This window comes from Scleropages formosus, chromosome 25 (genome assembly GCF_900964775.1).
Source record: "Scleropages formosus chromosome 25, fSclFor1.1, whole genome shotgun sequence".
Lineage (NCBI taxonomy): Eukaryota > Metazoa > Chordata > Actinopteri > Osteoglossiformes > Osteoglossidae > Scleropages > Scleropages formosus.
In genome coordinates this window covers 3,547,575-3,573,268 of record NC_041830.1, presented here as the reverse complement: position 1 = coordinate 3,573,268, position 25,694 = coordinate 3,547,575, and the positions used below count along the sequence as shown (strand labels likewise).

The window sequence follows — 25,694 nt, the reverse complement described above, 5'->3', positions numbered from 1 at the left end:
CTGACACCGCTCTGTCATAGCCAGCATTAAGGTTTTCAGCAATTTATGCCACAGTAGCTATTCTGTGGGATCAGACCAGATGGGCTGGCCTTCACTCCACAAGGGCATCGGTGAACCTTGGGAGCCCATGACTGTGTCGCCGGTTCACCAGTTGTCCTTCCTTAGACAACTTTTGGTAGGTACTAACCACTGCATACCGGGAACACCCCACAAAGCCTGCCGTTTTGGAGATGCTCCAACCCAGTCGTCTAGCCATCACAATTTGACCCATGTCAAAGTCGCTCAGATCTTTACGCTTTCCTGTTTTTCCTTCTTCCAACACATCAAATTCAATAACTAACTGTTCACTTGCTGCCTAATATATCCCACCCCTTGACAGGTGCCATTTTAATGGGATAATCAATGTTATTCACTTGCATTTACTTATTTAGCGGACACTTTTCTGCAAAGCAACTTTCAGTGAACTCTGTGTAGTGTTATCATCCCACACACCTTATTCACCAAGGTGATTTACGGTGCTAGATACACTACTTACACTGGGTCACTCATCTATACATCAGTGGAACACACTCTCTCTGTCACTCACACACTATGGATGAACAGCATGATTTTGGACTGTGGGAGGAAACCAGAGCACCTGGAGGAAACCTACGCAGACACAGGGAGAAGATGCAAACTCCACACAGACTGAGCGGGAATCAAATTCATGCCCTCTCATGCTACCCAGATGCTGTGCCACCGTGCCACTTCACCTGTCACTGGTTTTAATATTGTGGCTGATCGGTGTAATTGTATTTGCTATACTTTTATACGATTGGCAGTGCACTAGGTTTGTTTACAGCAGCACCACCACGAACACATAACACATTGCGCTACGACGTTACGGCGACTACAACGTCGATAAGAATTTTTCAACTCCCTTATAGTCTTATGGGACCACCGTCGTATATGGGGTCAGTCGCCAAGCGAAACGTCATTAAGCAGCGCATGACTGTACCTGTGGATCTGCAGGCCACCCCCACTCACTCAAGTTAGCCGTGACCCATACCGTGGTGCTACTGGACCCCGGATAGACCCTAGGCCTCACACGTGCACAGTGCCCAGAGCCCTGCCTCGTGTTTTTTTCTGCAGACCTGCCAATCCAAGCTGTTCGACAGCTCCCATCTCCCACCACAGCATTTTTCGCTAACATCTTCAAGGGCCATTAAGGGAAATGTGCAGGAAATAAAAGAAGAGAGGCGATAAAGCGAGCCAGCGGAGCGTGGAGGGTATTAAATGCTCAGATCATTACTGTTGTTAGTGTGATGAAAGGGAAAGCAGCATGCTAATGAATGAGTGACTGCTGGTTAGTTCCTCTCCATTAACATCCGTGCCACCCCTGCCCGGGGGGGGGGTCATTGGCTGGTCTACAGGAAGACAGGACAAGGCCGGACGTTCATATGTTGGTTTCGTCTTATGAGATCAATACAGAGGTTCGGGGTCCCTTGTGGCAGTGAGGCTCGAACCCCTGCTGCCTGTTACTTTCCCCTTTTCTTGGGACGAGTATGTCTTTTTCTGTGACCATTGTGATGAACGCAGCGGCACAGGACAGATTTACTTGCAGGAGAACAGTCTGTCTTAACGGGTTCTCTGCTGTCACTGAGGCGCAGATCTCGGTGGCTTAATGAATCGAGTAGGCCGTGAAAACACTTGTAATCAAAACGTGGCCAATTAGTTTGATTAGCTTGATTTTCAGCGAGGAGAAGACAACTGCGGCAGATGTTCAACTTGTGCGGCGAGAGTAACGTCTTTTTTTAGACGTCCTGTACATCTGCACGGAGACGCAAGGCTGATGTAACTAATGGTTCCTCCGGACTGTAAGTTAGTGTAAAAGCTTGAGATAGATAGATAGATAGATGTTGGTCTTCTCTCAGGATTATGGACTCCACCAGTCTTATCACAGTTGAAGTTGTGAAGTACACCGCCCAGCAAACATCTAAACAGCCATCAATGATCATGTTTGGTTTGCTCATCAACAAGGGCAGAGAAGACATTTCTCTCCAACATTAACGTAAAAATGTAAACCATGTGCCTCTGTGAAAGAGATGTAAACCTTCTATGAAGCCCACTCTTATTAAAAATTAATGGAAAAATGCTTTGATGCTCAGTGAGTAATTATTCAGATTTTTGAAGCGGAAGGAGCAGCTGTGTGCCGCCCTCTGCTGTATGTATCACGGAGCTTCCTGACTCTCTACTGTCTAGTCCAAAAGGTCCTAAAGAGGTCTGAGTGGAGGTCTGGGGTGGAGATGTCAGAGATGTGGGTCTATCTTGGGGTTGCAGAGAGGGGGTCACTGCCTCTGGGAAAAGAACGTAGCCTAACATGGCCCTGTCAAAGACACACTAGCATCACATTTATAAACATACATTATAATATCTTCATAATCTTTCTGCAAAAAAAAAAAAAAAAAAAAATCAAAGCAGGAGAACTTCCAGAGGGATACTTCCGATTTTGTGCTTACACATCATCCTGTCTCCGCATTTCTATTTACTCATTATGTGCGTACCACTTTTTAATTTAATATTTTTTCATTACTTTTGTTTCTGGCCATTTTTTATTATCACTGCTGTATAAAATGTGTTAAATTTGAGCTCTCATCCTTAAGAAATATGTAGGTGTGAGCTTGTGTGGTCATGTAATGGTGGTCATGTAACGGTGTCTTACAGGGATTGTGGAGCATAAAACCATGTCACGATGTTAACCTCATTATGAATATTAGATCATCGTGTATTTTAAGCAGAGTGTGAAATTACATGCAGTAATGTAGGTGCTTGATTATTTCCTTTGATCACTTGCCAGTCCTATTGAATATTCATGTTCATCTTTTTCTATTATTTGTCACTACGGAGGGGGGAGGATGGAGTGACAGAGTGTCATAGAAATGAAAAAGGAAAGAGCTCATTTGAATATCAGATGAGGGCGGGGGGGGGTCTGTAAGGAGTTGAATGGGGTTTATTTAGTTATTCACAATATTGGCTTAAGGACAGAATGGACAGTGTCAGAGGGCCGGGGGGAGGCAGAGAAAACACGATTCCATGTATTGGCAGAGCGCGGTGCAGCTCACGCAGGCTGAAAGCACATTTCGGACCATTAAAAAATCCAAACTGCCTGCCTGTCATTCCACATTCCTTTTTTAATAATAAAATGTGACGCCTGCAAATCAGGACAATTAGGAGCATTAAATTCGCAGCGAGTGTTTCGCTGTCTGGAATGAGTCGTGGCGTCTCCCGTGCCCCCCCCCCCCCCATTGTGTTCCTTCTCTCCCGCAAGGAGTATTCTCACAAGCTCATTCTCCACGTGTGTGTTTTTTTTTTTTTGTTTCACTCTTTGACCCCCCCTTTTGTCTGAGCTAGCCCCTCACACTCCCCCGCCTATGTGTTTCCTGCTGGTTGGGGCGGAGGGCGGCAGTGTGGCCGAGGCACACATTCTTATTGTCTCGCCGAGTGTCAGGGGCTGCTTGTCTTGCTCGCTCTCTCTCTTTCTCTCGCTTTCTCTCTCTCTCTCTCACTCACTCGCTCGCTTGCTCTCTCGCTTCATCCCGTCTTGCCTGCGATCATACACACGCACACACACACACACACACACACACACCCACACACACACACACATACACACACACACACACACACACACACTCACACACACACACACACCCTCATCCAGCCAAAGGAGCGCCACGCCACCGGTTGGCGGGAGGGGGACTACCTGCCGCCACGAAAACCGGGAGCGGGATTGAGCTTCGCGGCTGTGTATGTGTGTGTGTGGGGGGGCTGGGGGGCAGACGCCGGGTGGGAGCAAAGGCGGAGCGCAAGGAGCTGGGACGGCTGCCGTGGAGCGCCGAGGATCTCCTCATGGACAACAGGCCCTCTTCTCAGCGAAAGGAAAGAGCAACTTGAGGAGGCAAGCAGCAGCTGCCCCTTGCAGCCGGAGTTTGTCCACAGGAGTTGACAGGGGACCGGGGGATGGCCGTCCTCCTTAGCGCCCCTCTTTTTGCCAGCTGTCTCTTTTTTCCAGCTTCCAGTTTGGTGTGATTCTTGAAACCGAGTACGGCTGGGCAGCAGCTGCGTCGGCTCTCTCCGTGGTGTGCTCTTGGTGCATCGGATCTACCCGTCCAACTTCCAGAGATCTTCGGTTGTCAGGGAAGACGGGGTGGGACGACAGGAGGAGGGGAGGAACAGATATCCACCCTGGCAGGGCAGTTGGTTCCTGTCTGTCTGCTGATGATCCCTTGGGACCCGTAATCCCTCGCTGGGGGGAGGGAGGGCATCCCCGTGGGGCATGTTACAGCTGGTGTCCCCCACGTGTTCAGTGCCCGAGCCGTACAATCAGGATGCTTTGCTGCGGGGGGCCCATTGGTAACTCCGGACACCCGCTCCGTGGTGCCCAACCCAGGATCTGGATGTGGAACTAAGCGCAGAGGACATGAGAGCAGATGCACGAAGGGCCTTCATTCTTCACTCATCTACTAGTTCCCGCTGTCTTCTTGTCCTCTTCTCACAGTATTAATTGTTATAAATATTCTGTTATCTCCCTTTGGTGAGGATCTGTGTGGCGGGACACATCTCTCCTCTGGATTACACTTCTTACCAGGATTGTGTGGAAAAGAAGAAGAAGTTTGCCGTGTTCACCGGAGTGCCGCTGGGCGCGGGCTACGGTGCCTGCTGCCCAGCCAAGGAAGTGGAAGAGCACGGACAGGCTGGGGAGCTGCGAACAGCTATATAACCGTCGCTCCTCCACCAGCATTTTCGTTTCTGTACGCAGGAGTGGAGGACGTGAAGGGGGTGGTGTTGCCAGAGCGTGTAGAAGACCCTCTCTTCGCTTCTGCCGTGGATGCTGTTGTGGAGCAGAATGCGTTGCCTGGAAACCGGAGAAAGCTGCTGTGAGAGTTTGCCGCGCGGGACCGTCAGGAGGTCCGCGGGAGTCTGAGCTCAGTTCGGACAGTGTTCCCCTGGCCATCGTGCTGGCTGACTCCTGGGGCGCGAGATGAGTGGCTGCCATTACCCCACGGGCCTGCCCGAGCGGGACAGGATGTACCAGCACAAAGTGTCGCTGGTGGTGCGATACTTCATGATTCCATGTAACATCTGCCTCATTCTCCTGGCCACGTCCACTCTGGGCTTCGCTGTGCTTCTCTTCCTCAATAACTGTAGGTGTTGGTCTCTTTACGCTGCTGGGCAATTGTGTGTGTGTGTGTGTGTGTGTGTGTGTGTGTGTGTGTGTGCATGCGTACACACGTGTATGTGTGTGTGTATGTCCTCATTGTGGAGCAGCTTTCATGTGTTTGCTCCACTGGCTGTTTTCTAAGTGACCCAGGCTGTTTTCTTCTTCTTCTTGTTCTTCTTCTTGTTATTATTATTATTATTATTATTATTATTATTATTATTATTATTATTATTATTCGTCTGAGTGCTACAGTTTTCTCCCACAGTCCAAAGATGTCTGTTAGGTGAATCAGTGACTGTGAGTGAATGTGTGTATGAGTTCCCTGTGATGGACTGGTGTCCTGTCCGAGGTGTACCCTGCCTCATGTCCTGTGCTTCCCGGATGGGTTCAGGATCACCATGACCCTGTGTTAGGACAAGCGCCTATTGATAATGAATGAATCATCATTATTTCATTTACCCGAGGCTCTCTGTCCACTTATGATTTGTGTATTGTAAGATGCCGTGATTTACTAATTCATACAGCTGACTAATTTAATTTAAATATTTTATTTCGGTACTGGGGGTGCGGTGGTGCAGCGGGTTTGACCGCGTTCTGCTCTCTGGTGGGTCTGGGGTTCGAGTCCCGCTTGGGGTGCCTTGCGACGGACTGGCGTCCCTCCCTGGGTGTGTCCTCTCCCCCTCCAGCCTTACGCTCTGTGTTGCCGGGTTAAACTCCAGGACAGGCAGTTTCAGACTCTGTGTGTGTATTTCGGTACCGTTTTCCTAAAGTTTCGGGGTGTTTATGTGCGTACATGCTTTTGTCAGAGATACAGTGAAAATCGGGGAGAAATGGAACCAGCAGTCGATTACAGTACTTTTCCGTGGATTATAAAGGGTTCCTAGATGGAAAAGACTTGACCACTGAACTCTTTGAATAGCCTGAGTAAACAGTAGTATTCTCTCAGTCCTAGGTTCGTCCTGGTAACACAGGTACAAAAGAAATGGTTCTGTAAGAAAATACCGCCATGGCTGTGTGTAAACAGTAAAGCATGTGACGCCGTGTGGATGAGGACGACGGGTCATTCCCTCCTTCTCCTCCCATATTTCAGCCTCTAACCGCCTTGTCCTTTTAGCGCTTCAGTGAAAACATTAGCGTTTTATCCACTCTGCCGGAAGTCCTCTTCAAAAGTCATTGTACGCCTTAAAGGAAGCCAACTACATAATTTACTCTTGCATAGCTCCTTGCGCCGTGATTAGTTTTGCATCTGAATTAGAACGCAGTTCACTAATAGCTTTTATCATGTAAATTAACCGGAACATTGACACACTATCAGTGAACCTTAACTGTGAGATTTTTTTTTTTACCACTTTTACAGGTCAGTTGGGTATGCGGGAATTGGCTTTTTGTTAAATTTCGTACTGTTTGTACCTCAGATTGTAGCATCTTGCAGTGCCAAGAAATGTGCATGCCCTCGTGGAGATATTCCTGATTGAGCTATCCTTCCCTTTCGCTACCCAGTGTCCTCTGGGGCAGCCTGAGCACCTACACGGCCCTCTATTTGAGATGCTTCGCAGAGATTGAGAGGGTTTAATTCACTTCCATGAAGACCAAACTCAATCCATTTACATCCTAGAACATCTATTTCGCGTAGTATTGTCCCATGTGTTGCCGGAGTATAAGGTCTTGATTAAAAGTGGTAAAATGCAGCTTTTTCCATCTTACAACTGTAAAATTCTGTTTCTCTGGCAGGGAATTCTGAGACAGCTTCATTTGTAAGCGGCTCATGTTTGTGGACCATTTTAGTCGAGACTGAGTCCATTAGATTGGAATACAAATTTAGTTAAGTTCCATCCTGCCCTCAAAACGCAGAGGTGATGGAGTGTGGGGAACGTGAGCAGGAGAGCAAGTCTCTCTGGGGACGTAAAGACAGGAAAGAGGGGCACAGAGGTGTGCAAAGTACAGCGAGACGGATAAACCTAGAGAGATATAGGTTGGAAAGGTAGGAGAGCAGTGGAGCATTGGACTGTGGAGAGGTTTAAAGCAGGGTGAACCGGCCAAGGCTTGCAAGGTATGGGTGGAAAGGTGAGTACTGGCAGAGCATCAGAGTATGGAGATCTGGAAAGTAGGGTAAACTGGTGGAGCATTACTTATGAAAAGTAGGGGCAGCTGGTAGCGTAGTGGGTAACGCTGTTGCCTTTGGACCCAAAGATCCCAGGTTTGAATTCTACCTCCAGCTTTAGCACCCTTGAGCAAGGTTCTTACCCAAACTTGCTCCACTGAATTTACCCAGCTGTATAAATAGGTAAATAATTGTTGGTAATTTAACTTTTTGAATTGCTTTGGAGAAACAGCTCTGGAGAAACCTTGCAAGATATGGGTGTAAATGTGAGGAGAGATGGACCATTTGAGAATGTGGACATGGAAAGCAGTTTAAACTGGAGAGATCTTGCAAGATGTGAGCGGAGCGGAAGATGTGAAGTAGAGAGAGATGAAAAAACCTTGGTCATGTGGAGAGCTGGTGCATGGAGAGCTGAAGTGTAATGTGCAATGGTGGCGATCAAGGGAGTGGAACAATTGAAAGCAGGCGTGAAGAGGCTTGGATAATACAGGTGGAGGAATAGATACCTGATTATTTTTGAAAATTTTTAAAAATTGATCCATTAATTTTTGTAACATGGTTCACATTAAGTTCTTTGCTCACACATTAACACTTTACGTGGTCAACCATTTCTCAAGAAATAATGTCAAAGCCTTCAAATTACAATTCCGTGTCCCAGCTACTTCCATTTTCTTACCTCAACACTGTACTTACACCCTTGGATTCTGCTCACCAGTCCTGGGGGGCAACTGTATTGGATTCAAAAATAAATCTGTATACGCGAATACACGATCATATGAAAAACAGCAGCACAGGGCAAAAAATTCCTATGTTTAGCCTGCAATATAGTAGTTATTAGTTTATACTCATGCATCTTTCGGTCTGTTTCTGTAACGGTGAACACATTTCCACATTAGTTTCAAGGAATTTGGTTGCATGAGATTACACCTGTAGAATGTATCATTAAATAAGTGTGTATGACTTTTGCAAATAAGACCTTTTGGTTTCTGAACAAAGATGACTTGATGGTAAGAGAGGATGAACAGTGGTCAAGCAAAGGTGTGTTGCTGGCCAACCCCACTCTCAGCAGGAACGTGAGGGGAATTGCTCTGACACTTTGGTGGCATGCTGATGGAAGAGGGAATGAACACAGGGTAAATTATGCACCATCTTGCTCTACTTACTCTTGATGGTTAAATTTTAAGGGGGGTATATTATGCATCATTTTATACCAATGTTTTTTTTTTCCCCACACTCATTTCTGAAACCAAGATTTTTTGCACAAGCGCACACTCATACACACATAAATTACACTGAAGTTTAATAAAAGGCAGTCCATGGCCTTGCCCTAATTGTGTTTATTACATGGTTTTGGATAACCATTATTCTTTAGATTTTTGTTGAAGTATTAAAATATGCTCTCTTAAATATTAACTTGGATAAAGTCTCATCTTAGTTGTTTTTTTTTTTTTTTTTAATTGGGTGGTGTATACTATCCTAACCATTTCTCATTTAAGGTGCTTTTAATTTGTTAATTATAAAATGAAAGTTATTTCAATTACTCTGAATTCAGATGTGCCTTTTTACAGCTGTTGTATCACTCACTCCGTATGGCATGCTACTGTCGGCACTGAATGTGTGCAATATCCCGCAGCTCATCCAGAATGAGAGTCCTAACCTTTGTGCCGAACACAATGTTCTGACCAATGAACTAATGTATTTGTTCATGTTTTTCTTTTCCCAGACAAACCTGGTCACTTCTCTCTGGCTCAGGCTCCTGATGGTAAGTCGTCTGTGGTTTCTTTCTGTCTCTCGCTGAATAGCTGAGCAACTTGCCGTGACTCAGACAAGGTCTTTGCTGGTTCTCTCCATTTCGAGACCCCATAACAGCAGTAGAGAGGGGGATGGGTAACTGGTGGGAGTTTGGAGTGTGGGAGTCTCATTTTCATGAGACCTGCTTGGCCCCAGGATCTCAGTCAGCTTGTATTGGCCTCAGTGCAGACCTTGCATGAGGTCTCCCTCTTATACTACACCCCTTTCTTTCAGCTGTGGGGGATATAGGGTGTAGAAACCCTGCCAGCTGTCCCACTTGGCCCCTATCCTGTCAGTTCGTATTGCAGTGTACCGTATGCCGCCACTCCTCTGGCTGACATCCTTAATTAAATGACACCAGTCTAACAGACTTACAGCTCCACACTCACACTGGAGGGAGGCAGCTGATTTGGAAGGAATGCTTAAAGCCACTGGACAATGTTGATGGTGCCAGAAGTGGGATCAGCTAGAGGGCAACCACAGGTGCCTCTGATACTGTCAGTTGTTGACACTGCTGAGTATGGCATACTTCTGATACGGGGTTTCACACACCGTGAGGGTCATGCACAGATGTGGGACTAGGTGGTTTTGTGAAAACGATATTCTACTCGATACCCCATCTATCTGTCTATGCACTGCACTGGCTGCTGGTCTACCCGTCGGTCCATCCATCCGTCCTTTCTTCTATGCAAATAGTCATCTTGAAGAAGAATGGTTTGACATTGCTACATTTTCATTAATGTCCAATTGATCTAGGTCTCCTCCAGAGTAATACAGAGAAAATATGGAGAAAATTTGTTTAATGCATTCTTCAGTCTTTTTCTGAACTAAGCATCAAAGTCACAGTTGGGTAACATAACCATCTCGGCCTCTTTTATTTCCTCTTAGCAATGTAAATGTAAGGACAGGAGATTGATTTGCCAATTGAAGTACATTGCACAGAATAGAGGATGCAGTTCACGGCTTGAAAGGAAAAGGGAACCTCAAGTCACTGTTTGGACACAACAGCATATCTTGCGCTAGTCTGTTTTCACTTGGTTGCATGTTGATCTTTTAGCTGTTCTTTTTGATGTTTGGATGTGTTGCTTTCCAGTAGGTCTGAGGGGTTTAGGCGAAATGCCTTTATAATGCTGAGAATGGCATGCACAGGCATGGTGCTGTCTCCCTTGTCTAGACCCAGCCAGACCTCTGAAACAAGAAGGTGACACGGGATGAGCGAATGTGTCGGTCTTTCCGCAGTGACCCCCAGTCAGATACACTTATTGGAGAACCACACATTCCAAGGGCTAATAAAGTCATAGGGGATACTATGTATATAGCCTTATTAGATTTTTTTTTTTGTCCCTTACTGAGGGACTTACTGTACCTACATGGGACATCTGGTCACTTAGTGGTTAGAGTTACTGCCTTTGGGCCAGAAGGTTGTAGGTTTGATTCCCACCTCTGTCTGTAGTACTGATGAGTGAGGTGCATACCCTAATATTGTTCCAGTAAAAATTACCCAGCTGTGAAAATGGGTAAATAATTGTAAATACCTTAACAGTGTAAATTGCTTTGGAGAAAAGTGTCAACTAAATGAATAAATGTCAACATACATGTGTCTTATACTAAATGTGGGGGAAGGAAGATTGCTTTTTCAGAGTGCATTTCTCTGATATTTTACAGTCATCTGTCGCAGGCAGCTAATGGTTTTCAACGCTGCTGTCAACAGACATGTAGCAGTTTGATTTCTGCAAACCCTCTGAGATGGAAGAGTATGAAAGGGCTCTCAGCTGCACCATTTTGAAAGAAAGGGAGCTCCAGAGTGGATGCCGAACGCAAGTCCCGCTTACACAGGGCACCCCTCACATTGGCAGCATGATCGCTCACAATAAGAGCCGTGATCACCAGTCGAGAGACCCAAGAAAAAGTGTCAGAGCGCTAACCAATTTGCGCCCCGCTCTGATCCTTCTTCCAGGGTGATTATCGCTTGTTGTGTTAAGACTATGTGACAGTTATTCCAAAATTGTCTTGACGCAGTACACTGGCACATTTTTTAGTCTGTACGAAAGATAGTTCGCTCAGTGAGCTGAGTGAGGTCAGATGTGGTTAGACATTAAAGTCAGTCTCTGGCAGTTAAATCAAGAACAGAGGACTATATGTATACGATTAAAAATATAATAACTTATGAATTATTGACTTTTCTCCTCTCTCTTTCAATAAGGCTGGTGTGGGAGGCAGAATTGTCAGGCCACAGCTGTCAGTTCCATGGCAGCTTAGATTAACCCACAAACCATAGGAAAACATCTGCCGACTCTACCACAAGCCACATAAGGTGCAACAAACCACTCGCAGCTCCTGCTGACTTCAGTGCTGACCAGGGCTGTGGAGTCGGTACACAAAACCTTCCACTCTGACTCCAGTAACCCAATAATTGCTTCCGATTCCGACTCCATAGCACTGCGTCCTAGCCTAGGCCCAAAAGTTGCACATTATTTTAGGAGTCGACTCATCCGGTGAATATAGGCCTAAACCTTTATTACACCTCTAATTTTTAGGGGTTGACTTTTTTGCCAGATCGACTTATACACCAGCATATACAGTCCGTTTATTTGGAGACGGAGTGGGTACATTTTTACCAACTCCGACTGCAACTCCACACACACACACACACACACACACACTTTCTGAACCGCTTGTCCCATACGGGGTCGTGGGGAACCGGAGCCTACCCGGCAACACAGGGCGTAAGGCCGGAGGGGGAGGGGACACACCCAGGACGGGACGCCAGTCCATCGCAAGGCACCCCAAGCGGGACTCGAACCCCAGACCCACCAGAGAGCAGGACTGCGGTCCAACCCACTGCGCCCCCGCGCCCCCCCACTGCAACTCCAGTAACCTAGTTATCGCCTCCGACTCCACGACTGCGACTCCGACTCCACAGCACTGTCCAAAAGTTGCACGTTATTTTGGGGGTCAACTTATCCGGCGAATGTAGGCCTAAACCTATATTGCACCTCTAATTTTTGCGGGTCGACTTATACGCCGGCATATACGGTACATTTAGTCGGAGTCGGAGTTGGTATATTTTTACTGACTTCGACTCCAACTCCAGTAACCCAGTAATTTCTTCCAACTCCACAGCACTGGTACTGACCGCATTTGATTTCTTCAAACTGCATAACAAATGGCTGCACGTGCACCCCTGATCACTCTGTAAACCATATGCACCTGTACACTTTTTATATAACTTGACTGTGGAAATGGCAATGGTTTCAGTTTATGATAAGCAATATCAACCTGTCAAGGAAATGCTCCACTGCGCCCAGACTGGATTTAAACCCTCGCCTTAGGTAGCTGTTTTCGTGCACTCTGTATTCATCAAGATAATATCTCCTGTGTTATTCATGACTGACCTGTTTTTTTTTTTTTTTTTTAATACACATTCAGTTTTTCTCTTCAGTACAGAGCATTTAAAGGCTGGCTCACAATTTTTACAGTTAAATGAATGTGGGGTAGATAAACAGAGAAAGAACCTTAAAAGAGAAATAAGGTGGTTTAGATATGTTAAAATCATGGGCAAATTTAGTAGTGTGGAAGTGGCTGTGTTGCAGTGTTTCTTGATGAGCAGCTAATGCAGAGGCAAGGTTAAAAAACACTTATTTAAAAGGCAGTGAATGAATATGTAAATGCATATGTAGATGTAAATGGACATGTGTTCCATTAACACCAGATTTGGATGGAGCCCTCACAGGTGTGCCGCAGACAAAGTCGACGTTGCTCAGTATTAGAACTGACTAATTTTCCTCTGCTTTTGACCAGCCTGCCTTGCTTTCCACATCTTTCCACATTTACAGGACTGATATACTTTAAGGGGGTGGCTGGTAGCATACTGGTTAGCGCTACTGCCCTTGAACCCCCAGGTCACAGGCTCAATTCCCACCTCCAGCTGTAGCACTCTTGAGCAAGGTACTTACCCTAAATTGCAGCAGTAAAAAAATTACCTAGTTCCATAAATTGGTAAATAATTATAGAGTAACTTAACAGTGTCAGTCACTTTGGAAAAAACATGAGCTAAATGAATAAATGTAAATATCTTGATCACTAGAGCTGGAAGTTAAAAAAAAACAACATTTGTTCCATCTTAAAATGTTATTTCTGAGGTTTTACTTGGAAATGCCATTTTTCCCTGGGAGGCTCCCCCCCACCGACTCTGCTGCTCACTCAACTTGCACGTCTCCTCCTCAGTCACAGCTTCCGCAGCTATGTTTATATTTAATTTGTTAATTAACTTTTTACAGGAACAACAGGGCTGTTATAAAACCTCGGGAAATGTTTATCTCCAAGTCCATTCCAGGCTAATAAAGAAACTGTTGTTTTGTAATCGCGGTAGAGATCAGCTTACTTAAAATGTGCCTTTGGCTGTTGTCCTGTTCGCTTCAGCTCTATTGTTCTGTGTGTCGAAACGGCGCTCAAGGCCGCTTTGGCAGCACTCCGTTTTGTTTCCGTAGGTGCCTGTGATTTGCATCTAATTAGTACTGGGAAAATACAATGTGTGCATCTCTCAAATGAGCATTTTGTTTAAAACTGTGTCCGGGGGAAGTTTTAAATCGGTTACAGGGACGGAGCAAGGAGCAGCGGGTCCCCGAATTTAACTGTCACTGAGCCATTTTCCTCCAAAGGGCCACAGCTCATCTAGTTCCACTGCAGTACCCTGTTCTGGCTCTTAGCTCACCATCTGTTCCATTTACCTTTACTTGTACATTTATTCATTTATCAGATGCTGTTCTCCAAAGCAACGTACACCTCATAGAAAATACAATGTGTTCATTACATTAGCAGAAAGAGACACTTGGATGCAGATGTGTGATTCTTAAATACAGTTAGTTTGTTACTTTCCACCATATGCACCACTGTTCATCACACGAGTAGCTGCATAAAACTATCAGGATATCAACAGTTCCTGATCACCTTCCTAGTAATTTTTTTTTAATATATATATATATATATATATATATATATATATATATATATATATATATATATATATATATATATATATAAAGGGGGTGCGGTGGCGCAGTGGGTTGGACTGCAGTCCTGCTCTCCAGTGGGTCTGGGGTTCAAGTCCCGCTTGGGGTGCCTTGTGATGGACTGGCGTTCCGTCCTGGGTGTGTCCCCTTCCCCCTCCGGCCTTACGCCCTGTGTTGCCGGGTAGGCTCCGGTTCCCCGTGACCCCGTACGGGACAAGCGGTTCTGATAATGTGTGTGTGTATATATATATATAAACATTTACGTTACATTACAGGAGTAGCTGCATAAGAGGTTTATCCAGGCATGATCTTAAAGTTATAGTGCATCAACATTTACACATTACCAAACTAACATTTACATTTCACGTATTCATTTAGGGGGGGCGCGGTGGAGCAGTGGGTTGGACCAGGTCCTGCTCTCCAGTGGGTCTGGGGTTCGAGTCCCACTTGTGGTGCCTTGCGACAGGCTAGTGTCCTGTCCTGGGTGTGTCTCCTCCCCCTCCGTCCTTATGCCCTGTGTTGCCAGGTTAGGCTCTGGCTCCCCGTGACCCCAATCGGGACAAGCGGTCAGAAAATGTGTGTGTGTGTGTGTGTGTGTGTGTATTCATTTAGCAGACCCATTTTTCCAAAGTGATGTACATCTCATAGAAAATACAATTTGTGCATTACATTAGGAGAACTTTAAGATCATGGGCGAAATAAGGCTGGAAGAGGTGAGTTTAAAGACCATTTTTAAATGTGGACAGAGATTGAGCAGTTCTGAGTGAGAAGGGGAAGCTGTTCCACCACAATAGAATGACATGTGACAAATAATGGCATATGCAAAAGTTCATCTCACACCAGCTGAAGAGTTGTAGATGCAGACATGTGGTGGATGAACTGCACTCTGTCTTTCCAATACCGTGGTTTTTGCTGGTGCATATTACAAGAGCAGTTGCTGATAGAATTGTGTGGAAATCAGAAGCAGAATCAGAATGAGCTTTATTGCATGAATGACCTTTGGACCCAAAGGTTGCAGGTTTGAATATCACTTCCAGGTGCAGTACCTTTAAGCAAGATACTTACCTAAAATTACTCCAGGAAAAATTGCATAGCTGTGTAAATGGCTAAATAACTTTAGATGGATTGTCATTGTAAGAGTAAGTGTCAGTAATTCCAATTAATGAAGCTGCAAAGAGATTGGGAGAGAAGTGGGTCTGAAAGAGATGTATTTTGAGACCCTTCTTGACTGTGTAAAGGGATTCAGCAGCCCTGAGGAATAGTGGGAGCTCATTTCACCATATCTAAGGCAAAACTGAGAACCTGCAGACTTTTGATTTTGAGGCTCTTAAGAGTGGGACCCTTTGCTCATGATCAGGTCTTGTAGGAGTTAGGGGCAGATCCTTTGACCATAAGTATAAGTCCCATAAGGGCACTTGCTGTAAATGTTCAGCAAAGTGACCTGTTTTATTCTTCCACATAACCCAAACTGCTTCTGTGAGACTTTCATTTTCACAGAATGGCTTATGATAGTGACAGGTTATAAAATGAGGTATGTTTGATATCCTGTGCCGAGGCAGCTTGGATGATGCCTGCTGGTAGGGCCGGGAGGTCTCCACAGAGGGCTCAGCTTTCACAGCACGACACCTAGTACAATTAAAAACTGGCAGCTTTATTCTGGCTAAAATGCATCACACATTTCAAGCATCTCTTGCTGGTGGTACACTGCACTGGCGGAAGCGCGTGCTTGCAAAACAAATAATGCATCCCTGTTGATTTGGGTAATGATTTGTTTTTAATGCAGTTGTGTTTGTTAGTGTTATAAAAACAACACATACAGTGTTAATTTGTTCTGTCTTGTTTCCTTCATCATGCAGTGTTAGTGTGATGCAGTACACACTTTAATTTAATAAAGCAAGTACACCTATTTCCATTTTTCTCTCTTAAAATTGTAATGATGAGTATACGAAAGTAGCTGCCCTGTTTATGGGGTCAGCCTCTCAGATTTCACCATCAGCAACACTTCTAAGAAGCTTTCATTGCTCTGGTTTTAACGCTATTTCTGTTATTATTTCGGTATTTAACTCATGCCTTTGTCCAACGTGTCTTACAGGTTGTGTGTTTACAGTGTAAGATGAATGGCCTCACAGAGAACGTGAAACAAGTGTCTTGATACACTAATATCGGGACAGCCGTAGTTATGGCGTGTGAGAGCCACTTAATTTTGGTTTATGTGCTAAGAATACCGAAGCTATTTACGAGAGCATGAATAAGGGGGGATTGAACCCGACAAAAATCGTTGTCGGTGCAGGAAGGGTTAGTGCAAATACCATTAAATCTCATATTGCTTTATTACACACATTTTCAGAACCGCTTGTCCCATACGGGGTCGCGGGGAACCGGAGCCTACCCAGTGACACAGGGCATAAGGCCGGAGGGGACACGCCCAGGACGGGACGCCAGTCCGTCGCAAGGCACCCCAAGCAGGACTCGAACCCCAGACCCACCAGAGAGCAAGACCCGGTCCAACCCACTGCGCCACTGCACCCCCTTGCTTTATTAACTACATTTTAAAAATAGAAAGACTTGACAAATACCCAACTTAACATTTGTTAGTTTAAAATAGTTTGAATATTTCCTTAATTTTAACAGACATAACTCTTGTAGCTGCAAAAATATACACAAGAAGTTGCTGTTTATTAACATGCATATTTGCATAAATCAAAGAATCTCCAAAAGTCACCCTTTAATATATAATGAAAGTTTGTAAACTGTCCCTGAAGTAAACCTTCGTATTATCTGTTGATGCTTCAATTTTTACACGATAGCGATACTCAATATCACGTGCGCGAATTATATCCAAGATTTTTACATGTACATTTATTAATTTATCAGACTCCAAAGCAACACATATCTCAGGGAACAATACAAAGTGTGCATTACATCAACACAAGGATTTTAGGGTGTTTATAGAGATAAGTCTTTTACCCTAAAGGTGTCTGCTTCATTAAATTCTTTGACATTCTCATTGAGAAAACCAATGTTTATGTGTGCAACATGAAAGGTAGTTCTGAATTTCAAAGATTTCAGTCGACATTGAAATGTTTTTCTGCGCCACATTCGGTGTGTTGAAATCCAGCTCCCGTTCGATAAGGCGGGGAGGAACTTGATCTCTCAGAAATGATATTCAGACCCTGTGACCCCATCCCATCTTTTGAGGAAAAAAGCTCCCGCAATGCATTCATCTCTCTCTGTTCTCTGCACAGAGTTAAACCCAGTGAGAAACAGAATTAATTAGTTACTGATTCATTATCTTAATTAAATCTTTTAATGTCAGTGATTTTACACAAAAGAACCCAAAATCATCCCTCATCTTTCCAGTGTTGGCGTGGTGCATATTGACGTATGAAAGGTGTCCTGCTCAGAGCATTTGGATATTGGGCCTTAAACATACAGTGAGACTGAGATTGGCCATTATCATATAGTGAGATTGGGTATTATCATGCAGAGGGATTGAGATTGGGTATTAGCATACAGTGAGATTGTCCATTATCATACAGAGGGATTGAGATTGGGCATTATCATACAGTGAAATTTGATATTAGTATGCAGTGAGGTTGAGATTGGGCATTAACATACAGTGAGATTGTCCATCATCATACAGAGGGATTGAGATTGGGCATTATCATACAGTGAAATTTTACATTATCATACAGTGAGATTGAGTAGGAGCCATGTGGAATCGAGGCCAGTGTTTGTCATGGTAAAAACAAAATAAAATGCACTCGACAAAGGTAGGCCTGCAGACTGGTTCAAGTGGCGTGCAATCCCGAGAATGCGGAGCTGCGAACTGTGCATGACCTGGGTGAAAGAAACATCTGGAAAGTGAAAAGAGTGGAATCACACGTGACACGTTGAGTATCTCCCTGTCTACCAGCATGCTGCGGTGCCCCGAGGGACAGCATTACAACATTAACCCACAGGAAAGAAAAAATGTCAGGAACGCGAGTTAGACAGAATCATGAAACCAGTGGAGCGCCCCCTGCTGGCTGACGTGATGCCTTGACTCAGACCTGTCCTCAGACACGTTCTCAGGTCACAGGCATAAAATTCAGCTGCTGACATGTCTTGTACGCTTTCTTTAACTTTTTTGTCTGTACTATGAAGCTTTTACAATCAGCCACAAAGGAACTTTGGCAAAGTTAAACAAACTCCTTCAAGGAGTCAGCGCCAGCAGCCGAAGAAGCTATCAGAGAGAAGCTAAATAATTTCTCACACTTCAGTGGTGTTACCGAGTTTATTAAAATACTTCATATGGAGATGCATATGGCTAAAAATACATTCACTCCGACAGTTTGCTTTTTTTAATTGCTTTTTAGTTCTTATCTATTTTGTACTAGCCCTTGCTTTTTCACTAATTTTTTTCTTTTTTTTTTTTTATAATTAATAGGTTATGGTGCAGCTCACATTAGCACAGCAATTGCAGTTCAGTGTGTATTGCTGAATTCCAGGTTGTGTGATCTGTTGTTTCAGTGACACTTTGCATTCATTATAAAAGGTCAGTAGAGCTTTCTGTGAGCATCAAGAGGCTGCTTGATGCTGTGGTCCACCCTGACAATGTTTTACCACCTGTTTAGCCAAAATGATCAAGTGCTAAAAAAGGATATTGGCTTTTTGACCAGATTCCACACGACTGTGTGGGCCTGCGTAGGAGGAAGGTTCTCATTATTCGGAGCCTGCATCATCTTTATGGCCAGCAAGTGCACCGCTTGTCGTATTGGCTTGTCCCTCACATTTGGCATGGGAGCGAGAAGAGTCACAGATGCAGACACATAATTGTTGGAGTGCCGTCAGTTCATCCAATATCCCAGTTTTTGCCCACGCACATGACACTAGCAGCTGCATATACAGTAGACTTGATAGGAAATAAGAAGCCGATCGTGATAGTTGATGCGACTCAAATTTATAGAGCTGTCAAGAGATCAGGAGAGAAGTTGCTCTGAAAGAGATTCTTGAGTACTGGAAGGGATTCAGCAGTTCCGAGGGACAAGGGGATTTTGGATTTCTTGTGTGTGGAACTACCAAGAGAAGGAGCTGAGCTGCAGGTAGTGATTAGGCCCTGTAGGTATTGTGGTGGTTATCTTTTAGCCGTCTTGTATGCCATAAACACAGTCCTTGTTCGCAGCACAGACCCGTTTGAGCAGGGCACACACTTGAGAAGAGGAGCAAGTTCATTTGGAGTCGTTCACTGACAGAGCCTGAACTATAGTCTCTCCCTGTTGTTACAGTGACCTAAATGCTCAGCTTTGATTCACGTCCCCGAAAGGATCCAGATGGGACCCTGCTGTGGGTCTCCCCTCCTGCTTTGTCTGTGATGGAAACCCTCCCAGTGCAGCATCCCATTAGCCTGGCCTTGTGTGTATCCTTTCCCAGAAGTATGAGGGTCATCCTGGTACAGTGTGTACCAACAGGGGTGTGAAACCCATGTCCTAGTGGACTGCAGGGTCTGCTGGCATTCGGTCCAGCCGAGCTCTTAATTACTCAGCCTTAAATGGGATTTTGATAGATTGCGCTGCGCAATTCAAATCTCATTAAACTGAATCCTTTATTTGAGGACTCGATATCCTTTTTCAATCAAGTCAAATTTAATTAATCTTAATTGAGGAATAACCGTATCCAAATGGCAAAAAAAGATGTTCCTTAAATGCTTTTATTTTCACCCAGAAAATGAGTTACACTGTTAATTATGTCAATTAATCAATGTTAAAATCACTCTTAGCTCTTGAATGATTAATTAGGCAAGCAGTCAATCATTCAGTCAGTCAGTCAGTCATCTTATAATCAGTCATCTTATTTCCACGTGTCCCAGAGAGCACCGTAAATGCAATAGGAATTATAATTCAATGGAATTGAATTTAGCAAAATACAAGTTTTATTCTGACCTATTCTAATGTCACAAATAACAGGGGCATAATTTATCAGCACAAATTAATTTTGTTTAAAACAAACGTAAAGCAATATGAAATTCTCAACTAATGCATTCAGTTTAATATGATTTGAATCATGGATGGATCTATGGATGGATGGACTTATTCATTTCTAAAAAATTGCTTGAGGCTACAGCTGCATAAAACATATGACATCTCACATGACACATTGAATCCAAATCTCTCTGAAAGCTAAGTCATTAAGAGCTCAGAAACATCTTGTGGTCCATGAGCACCAGAGTCAGCTACCCATGATAAACCGATCCAAATGATCCTCGTCTAAATGCGAAAAGTCTCGTTGAAGCATCCAGATGATCATGGACTAAATGTGATATTTCTCCTTCAAGCATCCAGATGATCCTGGTCTAATGTGAAAAGTGTCTTTAAAGGTGCCACATGATCCTAGTCTGATGTGGGAAGTTTCTTTAAAGCATCAAAATGATGATGATCGTCATGAACAGCTCCTTTTCCTCTTGTGTAACGCCTTTTTTGACGCGCGTTCTCCACTGTTGCACACAGTGATGACAAGGGGCTTAAACTAGAGCAGGGGACGGCATCCGGCGTTCAGCTGAAGATTTTCGGACTTGTCAGGCCTGTCGTGCCAGCAGCTGCCATGAATCGCAGGTTTCTCCCAGGCAAAGGGGTTTCATTGCAGCCTTTTTGTGTGTGTCTCTGTCAAGCGCCTCTGTACTGTTCAGGGTACAACACATGCTCATGTGCTTCATATGTCATGAGATGACTGAGCCGTGCAAGAAGGCTTCCAGCTGAAACCGAGCTCGTACTGGCAGAGGGAGTTTGTTTTCTGTTGGGGGCCTGAAATCTTTTCTTTTTTGCTTGCTTTTAATGATATACTTGAAATGGTGTAATTGAAAGGGAGCAAGTCGAAGCTGCTTTGTATGCAGATGCTTGCGTGTGATTCCAGAGAACCTTGCATCTGCCGTATTTGCATAATGAAAGCGATTGTAGGTGTCAGGAGAAGCAGAGGCGGCCGCAAAGGTGGGGAGATACAGAGGGAATTTTCACATGGGCTGGCGAGTCCCCCTCTGAAGGAAACACCCGCTGCTCTGTCTGAGTGGTGAGCTGTTAAAGGGCAGCGGGTGGTGGTTCACACCACGCTACTCGAGAGGCGGCCAGGGGGTCAAGAGGATCCGCCCCCCTGGATTGTGACATCGTCCCCTGGGACGGATGGAAGCACCTGGATAGCGTGCTTGATTAGCACGGTCATTCATTTCTGCGGGTTTTCGTACCTGTCCGCCCTTCATTTACTGCCCACGGTAGGTGTGGAAGCGGCCTACAGGCAGCATGAGTCACTGAAGGCTGCTTGGAAGAAACCTTAAATGGGCCACACTGCCTGCAACTGCTGAATTAACTTCAAATTGGCTCTTGGAACAGCAGCCAGGGTTTGTTCTTGTCCCTGCTTGTTTAGGAACCGACTGATTGGGAAAATCGGCCTTAATGAGCTTGCTGAGGTCACCTCAGGTGGAAGTTCTCTGCTAAATTACAGATATGGAACGTCAAAGCAGGATGAGGGATGCCCTTTCCAGTCAATCAGGGAGCTTTTCTGTAAACTGAGACCTTCAACCCGGTTAAGTCAGCCTTCAGCACCGACTGCTTTGACATCAGGTGTATCGCTCTCTCATAAGGAGAATCTCCTGCTCAATGCTCATCACTTCTCCTCCTGGTAAAAGCCAGCCATATTGTCTGTGGAGGAGCAGGAGAATTCCCGTAGGAGAACACACTTCAGTCTCTTGCGTCAGTTTCAAGCACAGCAGCCGTATGGCATGCCGCTGTCACTGAATTCATGCTGTCACGCTTCATGCTCATTTCTCCCTTTCTTTATCTTTCTGCCTCTGCCACCCAACCTCTTTGTTTTCCTCTCTACACACACCCCACCCAAGCCACCGAAGGCCCTCACGTTACCCTGAATCTGTCTCTCTGTCCAGTGCCTTCTACTGCATTCCCTGAGGGCTTGTAGCCCATGGTGGAGTATTGTCATCCAAGGGTCTCATGGTAAGCTCCAGGTAGTTTGGATGAGTGCGGGGTGTGAAGTTCTTGTTGAGTCCCTATGTCTATTGCCACCGAGCCCTGTGATTTCCATGTTCACTCTTAGGGCTGTTGAGTCGGTACACAAAACCTTTGACTCCGACTCCAGTAACCCAACATATGCTTCCGACTCCACAGCACTGCCCAAAAGTTTCACATTATTGTGGGAGTCGACTTATTCGGCAAATGTTGGCCTAAGCCGATATTACACCTCTAATTTTTGGGGGTCGACTTATTCGCCGCCATATACGGTACATTTAGTCAGAGTTTGTACATTTTTACTGACTCCGATTCCAACTCCAGCAACCCAGTAATTGTTTCCGACTCCACGACTCCAACTCCACAGCACTGCTCACACTTATGAATAACACTTTATGACTACATTAAGTATCCTGGTGATTATACCCCGATCTTAAAAGCAGCACTCTCTTTAAGCATAGTGGATATTTTCAGCAGAGATTCTGTTGGGCAAAACTAAAGACAAACCAAGCGTTGGCCATTACAATTGGGCAGTACGGGAAAATAGTTCCCATTCACGGAAAGGTGCGATCATATTTGTCTTGCCCTCACTCATTTAAACGGTAATGAGGCACCTTTACATCGATCGAGTATGGATTTATTTCTTGTGTTGTGTGCAAGGGAGTAACAAGGAATTCTGGTTCCTTAAAGTCTAATGATGACGATCATGGTGTAATGTGACAAGTATCCAGTTGAAATCCAATTTCAGTCCCAGGTCCCCTGAAAGAATATTGCTGAACCCCCCCACCCCCCTTAACTAACATAAACTTGTGCAGACCTGGTCATTTATTTCCAAGGAGAGGAGAATCTTCCTTTTAAATTGGGGGCTGGGGGGGCGGTGTGTGTGTAAGAAAAGGCACCTAAATAATTAAGTAATTCACTGAAACTTTCTTACGTTCAGGGTGGGGGTTCCTCCCTCTCAGAAACCAAAACATTTTCCCCTTGACACAAATCCTGCCTAAATAATTATATAATTTGATGCTGCATTTTTTGACCTTTGTGGGCCTCCAGTATCGTCTCCACCCTTCACCCCACTAGCAGTGGTCCTGGTTGGTTCTGTATGCGAAACTATGATCAGAACAGCATTTTTGATTTGCAGTAGATGTTGGGTATCTGCTAGAGCATACTGTAAGAAAGAGCTTTCCCATGTTAGGCACGTCCACATTTGTAACTGTTTGAAAGAAAGAACGCTGATGAGGACTCAAATGTGTGTGTGTGTGTGTGTGTGTGTGTGTGTGTGTGTGTGTGTGGCTGGGATAGTAAGATTGCGTGGCTTCTTTGCACTTCCTTCTACAACAGAGGTTATGGGTTGGGTAACATATGCAGTGTCTCTCATATACTTTACTGCATTTTTGGTGATATAGTTTTGCATTCATATTTGTTTTTATTTGCCTTCTCAAGTATAGGCTTGGGCTAAAACTTCATTAATCTAATATGTGCTGTTTTTTACAGGTCAGTGATTGCTTTTTGGTTTTCTATTTTGTACTGAGATGTACTTCGCTGGGGGGGGGATGCGGTAGCGCGGTGGCGCAGTGGGTTGGGCTGCAGTCCTGCTCTCCGGTGGGTCTGGGGTTCAAGTCCCCCTTCTGGTGCCTTGTGGCAGACTGGCGTCCCGTCCTGGGTGTGTTCCCCCTCCCCCTCTGGCCTTACACCTGGTGTTGCTGGGTAGGCTCCGGTTCCCCGCGACCTCGTATGGGACAAGTGGTTCTGAAAATGTGTGTGTACTTCACTTTGGTGAAAAGTGTCTGCTAAATGAATTAATGTAAATCTATTGTCTAAAATATTTTTATTTGTATAATCATTTCTCCTTTCACAACCTACGGAAAAACACAAGTTTTTCTACAGAGATGTGAAAATGTATGTGCAAGCTTATTGCTCCCATCAGTTAAGATGATTATCACAAACCTGGATGCGATGGATATGGCAAACTGGCGAACTCAAGTGCAGAGTTTTTATTTACAGTCAGTCAGTCACTAGTAAACATGAACTCCCAGACAAACAAAGCATCCACGACGCAAGACACTGGAAGAGCAGATCTTCTGGAGTTATGTGTGCTGGAACACACATTTACATTTATTCATTTAGCTGACACTTTTCTCCAAGGCGACTTAAAATGTTAAGTCTACAATTATTACAGGTACAAGCTCACAATAATTTACCCAATTATGGGTGGCACAGTGAGTAGCATGGCTGTCTCACAGCACTTGGATGGTGCAAGAGGACATGGGTTTGATCCCCCACTCCGTGTGTATGGAGTTTGCATGTTTTTGCCACGTCTGCATGGGTTTCCTCCTGGTGCTCTGGTTTCCTCCCACAGTCCAAAGAGATGCAGTTCAGGTTCACCCATAGTGTGTGAGTGACAGAGAGAGTGTGTTCCGTTGATGTATGGATGAATGACCCAGTGTAAGTAGTGTATCTAGCACCGTAAGTTACCTTGGTGAATAAGGTCTGTGGGCTGATAACATTGCATAGAGTTCATTGGAAGTCGCTTTGGAGAAAAGTGAAGGTGTTCATGGGGGTAGTTTTTAGTGGAGCAACCTAGGATCAGTACTTCGCTCAAGCAAACTGGGGTAGGGATCAAACCTGTAACCTGTAGGAGCAAAGGCAGTAGCTCTACCACTGTGCTACCAGCTCTCCTCTTCATGATGTAAGATTTCCCAGGTCCCATCTTTGTCAGGTCCCCGTCAATGTCCTCCTTGATTGCTTGATGTGAAATCGGTGCAGAGAAGCAGGGAAAAAAACAAGGACATTAAAGCAGAAACATTGGTCTGGAGTTTTCCGGTCTGTGCTAACATAGGTGTAAGCTACTTCTGTGGTGATCTCAGAGAAGCAGGCATTGCTGGTCATCAGCCTTGGAATGTTATAAAGCAATTTTCTAACAATATGTAGTCTATTCCTGAGATGAGGTTATTTTAAAATCATTTCATGCAGCACTGTGCTACAACTTGGTATAGTAGTCTTTCTGTTAGACTTAAGACCAGATTATTCAAATTACTCAAAATGTGTTCCAAGATTGAGGGCCATCCCCTTAAGCAGTGCTTTTGGGCAGCTTACCAGAAGAGTATGGAAAGACATGCACACAGCATCTCTTACGATCCCTCACATGTGCTACACAGTGAATTCCTCAGGCCCTCAAACAGATGGTATAGAGTCCCAAGGTGCAGATTCAACAGGTTTAAGAGGTCTTTCATTACTGAATCAATTAGGTTACTCAACCACGACAGCGGTTCTCAGGCAAGTGCAGTGGTCCACAGTAACAATAATGCAGCTCAGAATAAAATGCAATAGTTGTGCAATACTCTTGGATTCTGGGTGTGCAACGTACTGGGCATGATAGTGTACATTTTGTGATGTGTTGATATCTCGTGTTTAGAGTGAATATTCGTTTACTAATCTTCTTGTACCAATGAAGTATTTTCAAGACGTCTCCCAGTGAACCCATCAATAGGTTTCTCAGCAAGTTCATGCCAATTTCAGATCATATTGTGCTCAGAGAAACTGCAAAGATCCCAAAAGCTACATCCAGGAGTCTTCAGGCCTCTGCAAACACTTTAAATATTAGA

General features: G+C 44.7%; 1 protein-coding gene across 5 annotated transcripts in view; it reads left to right on the top strand.

Moving 5' to 3' along the window:
• agrn (agrin) overlaps positions 1-25,694 on the top strand; it is a 230,540-nt gene that overhangs the window by 96,452 nt on the left and 108,394 nt on the right. For 3 of the 5 annotated variants that reach the window (XM_029249477.1, XM_018742004.2, XM_018742003.2), the window contains exon 4: positions 9,025-9,063. In XM_029249477.1, coding sequence (XP_029105310.1) covers positions 9,025-9,063 — 39 coding nt within the window. Of the gene's footprint in view, positions 1-3,424; positions 5,184-9,024; positions 9,064-25,694 lie in introns of those variants that run through there. The other 2 variants (XM_018742007.2, XM_029249479.1) reach the window with 1 other exon arrangement.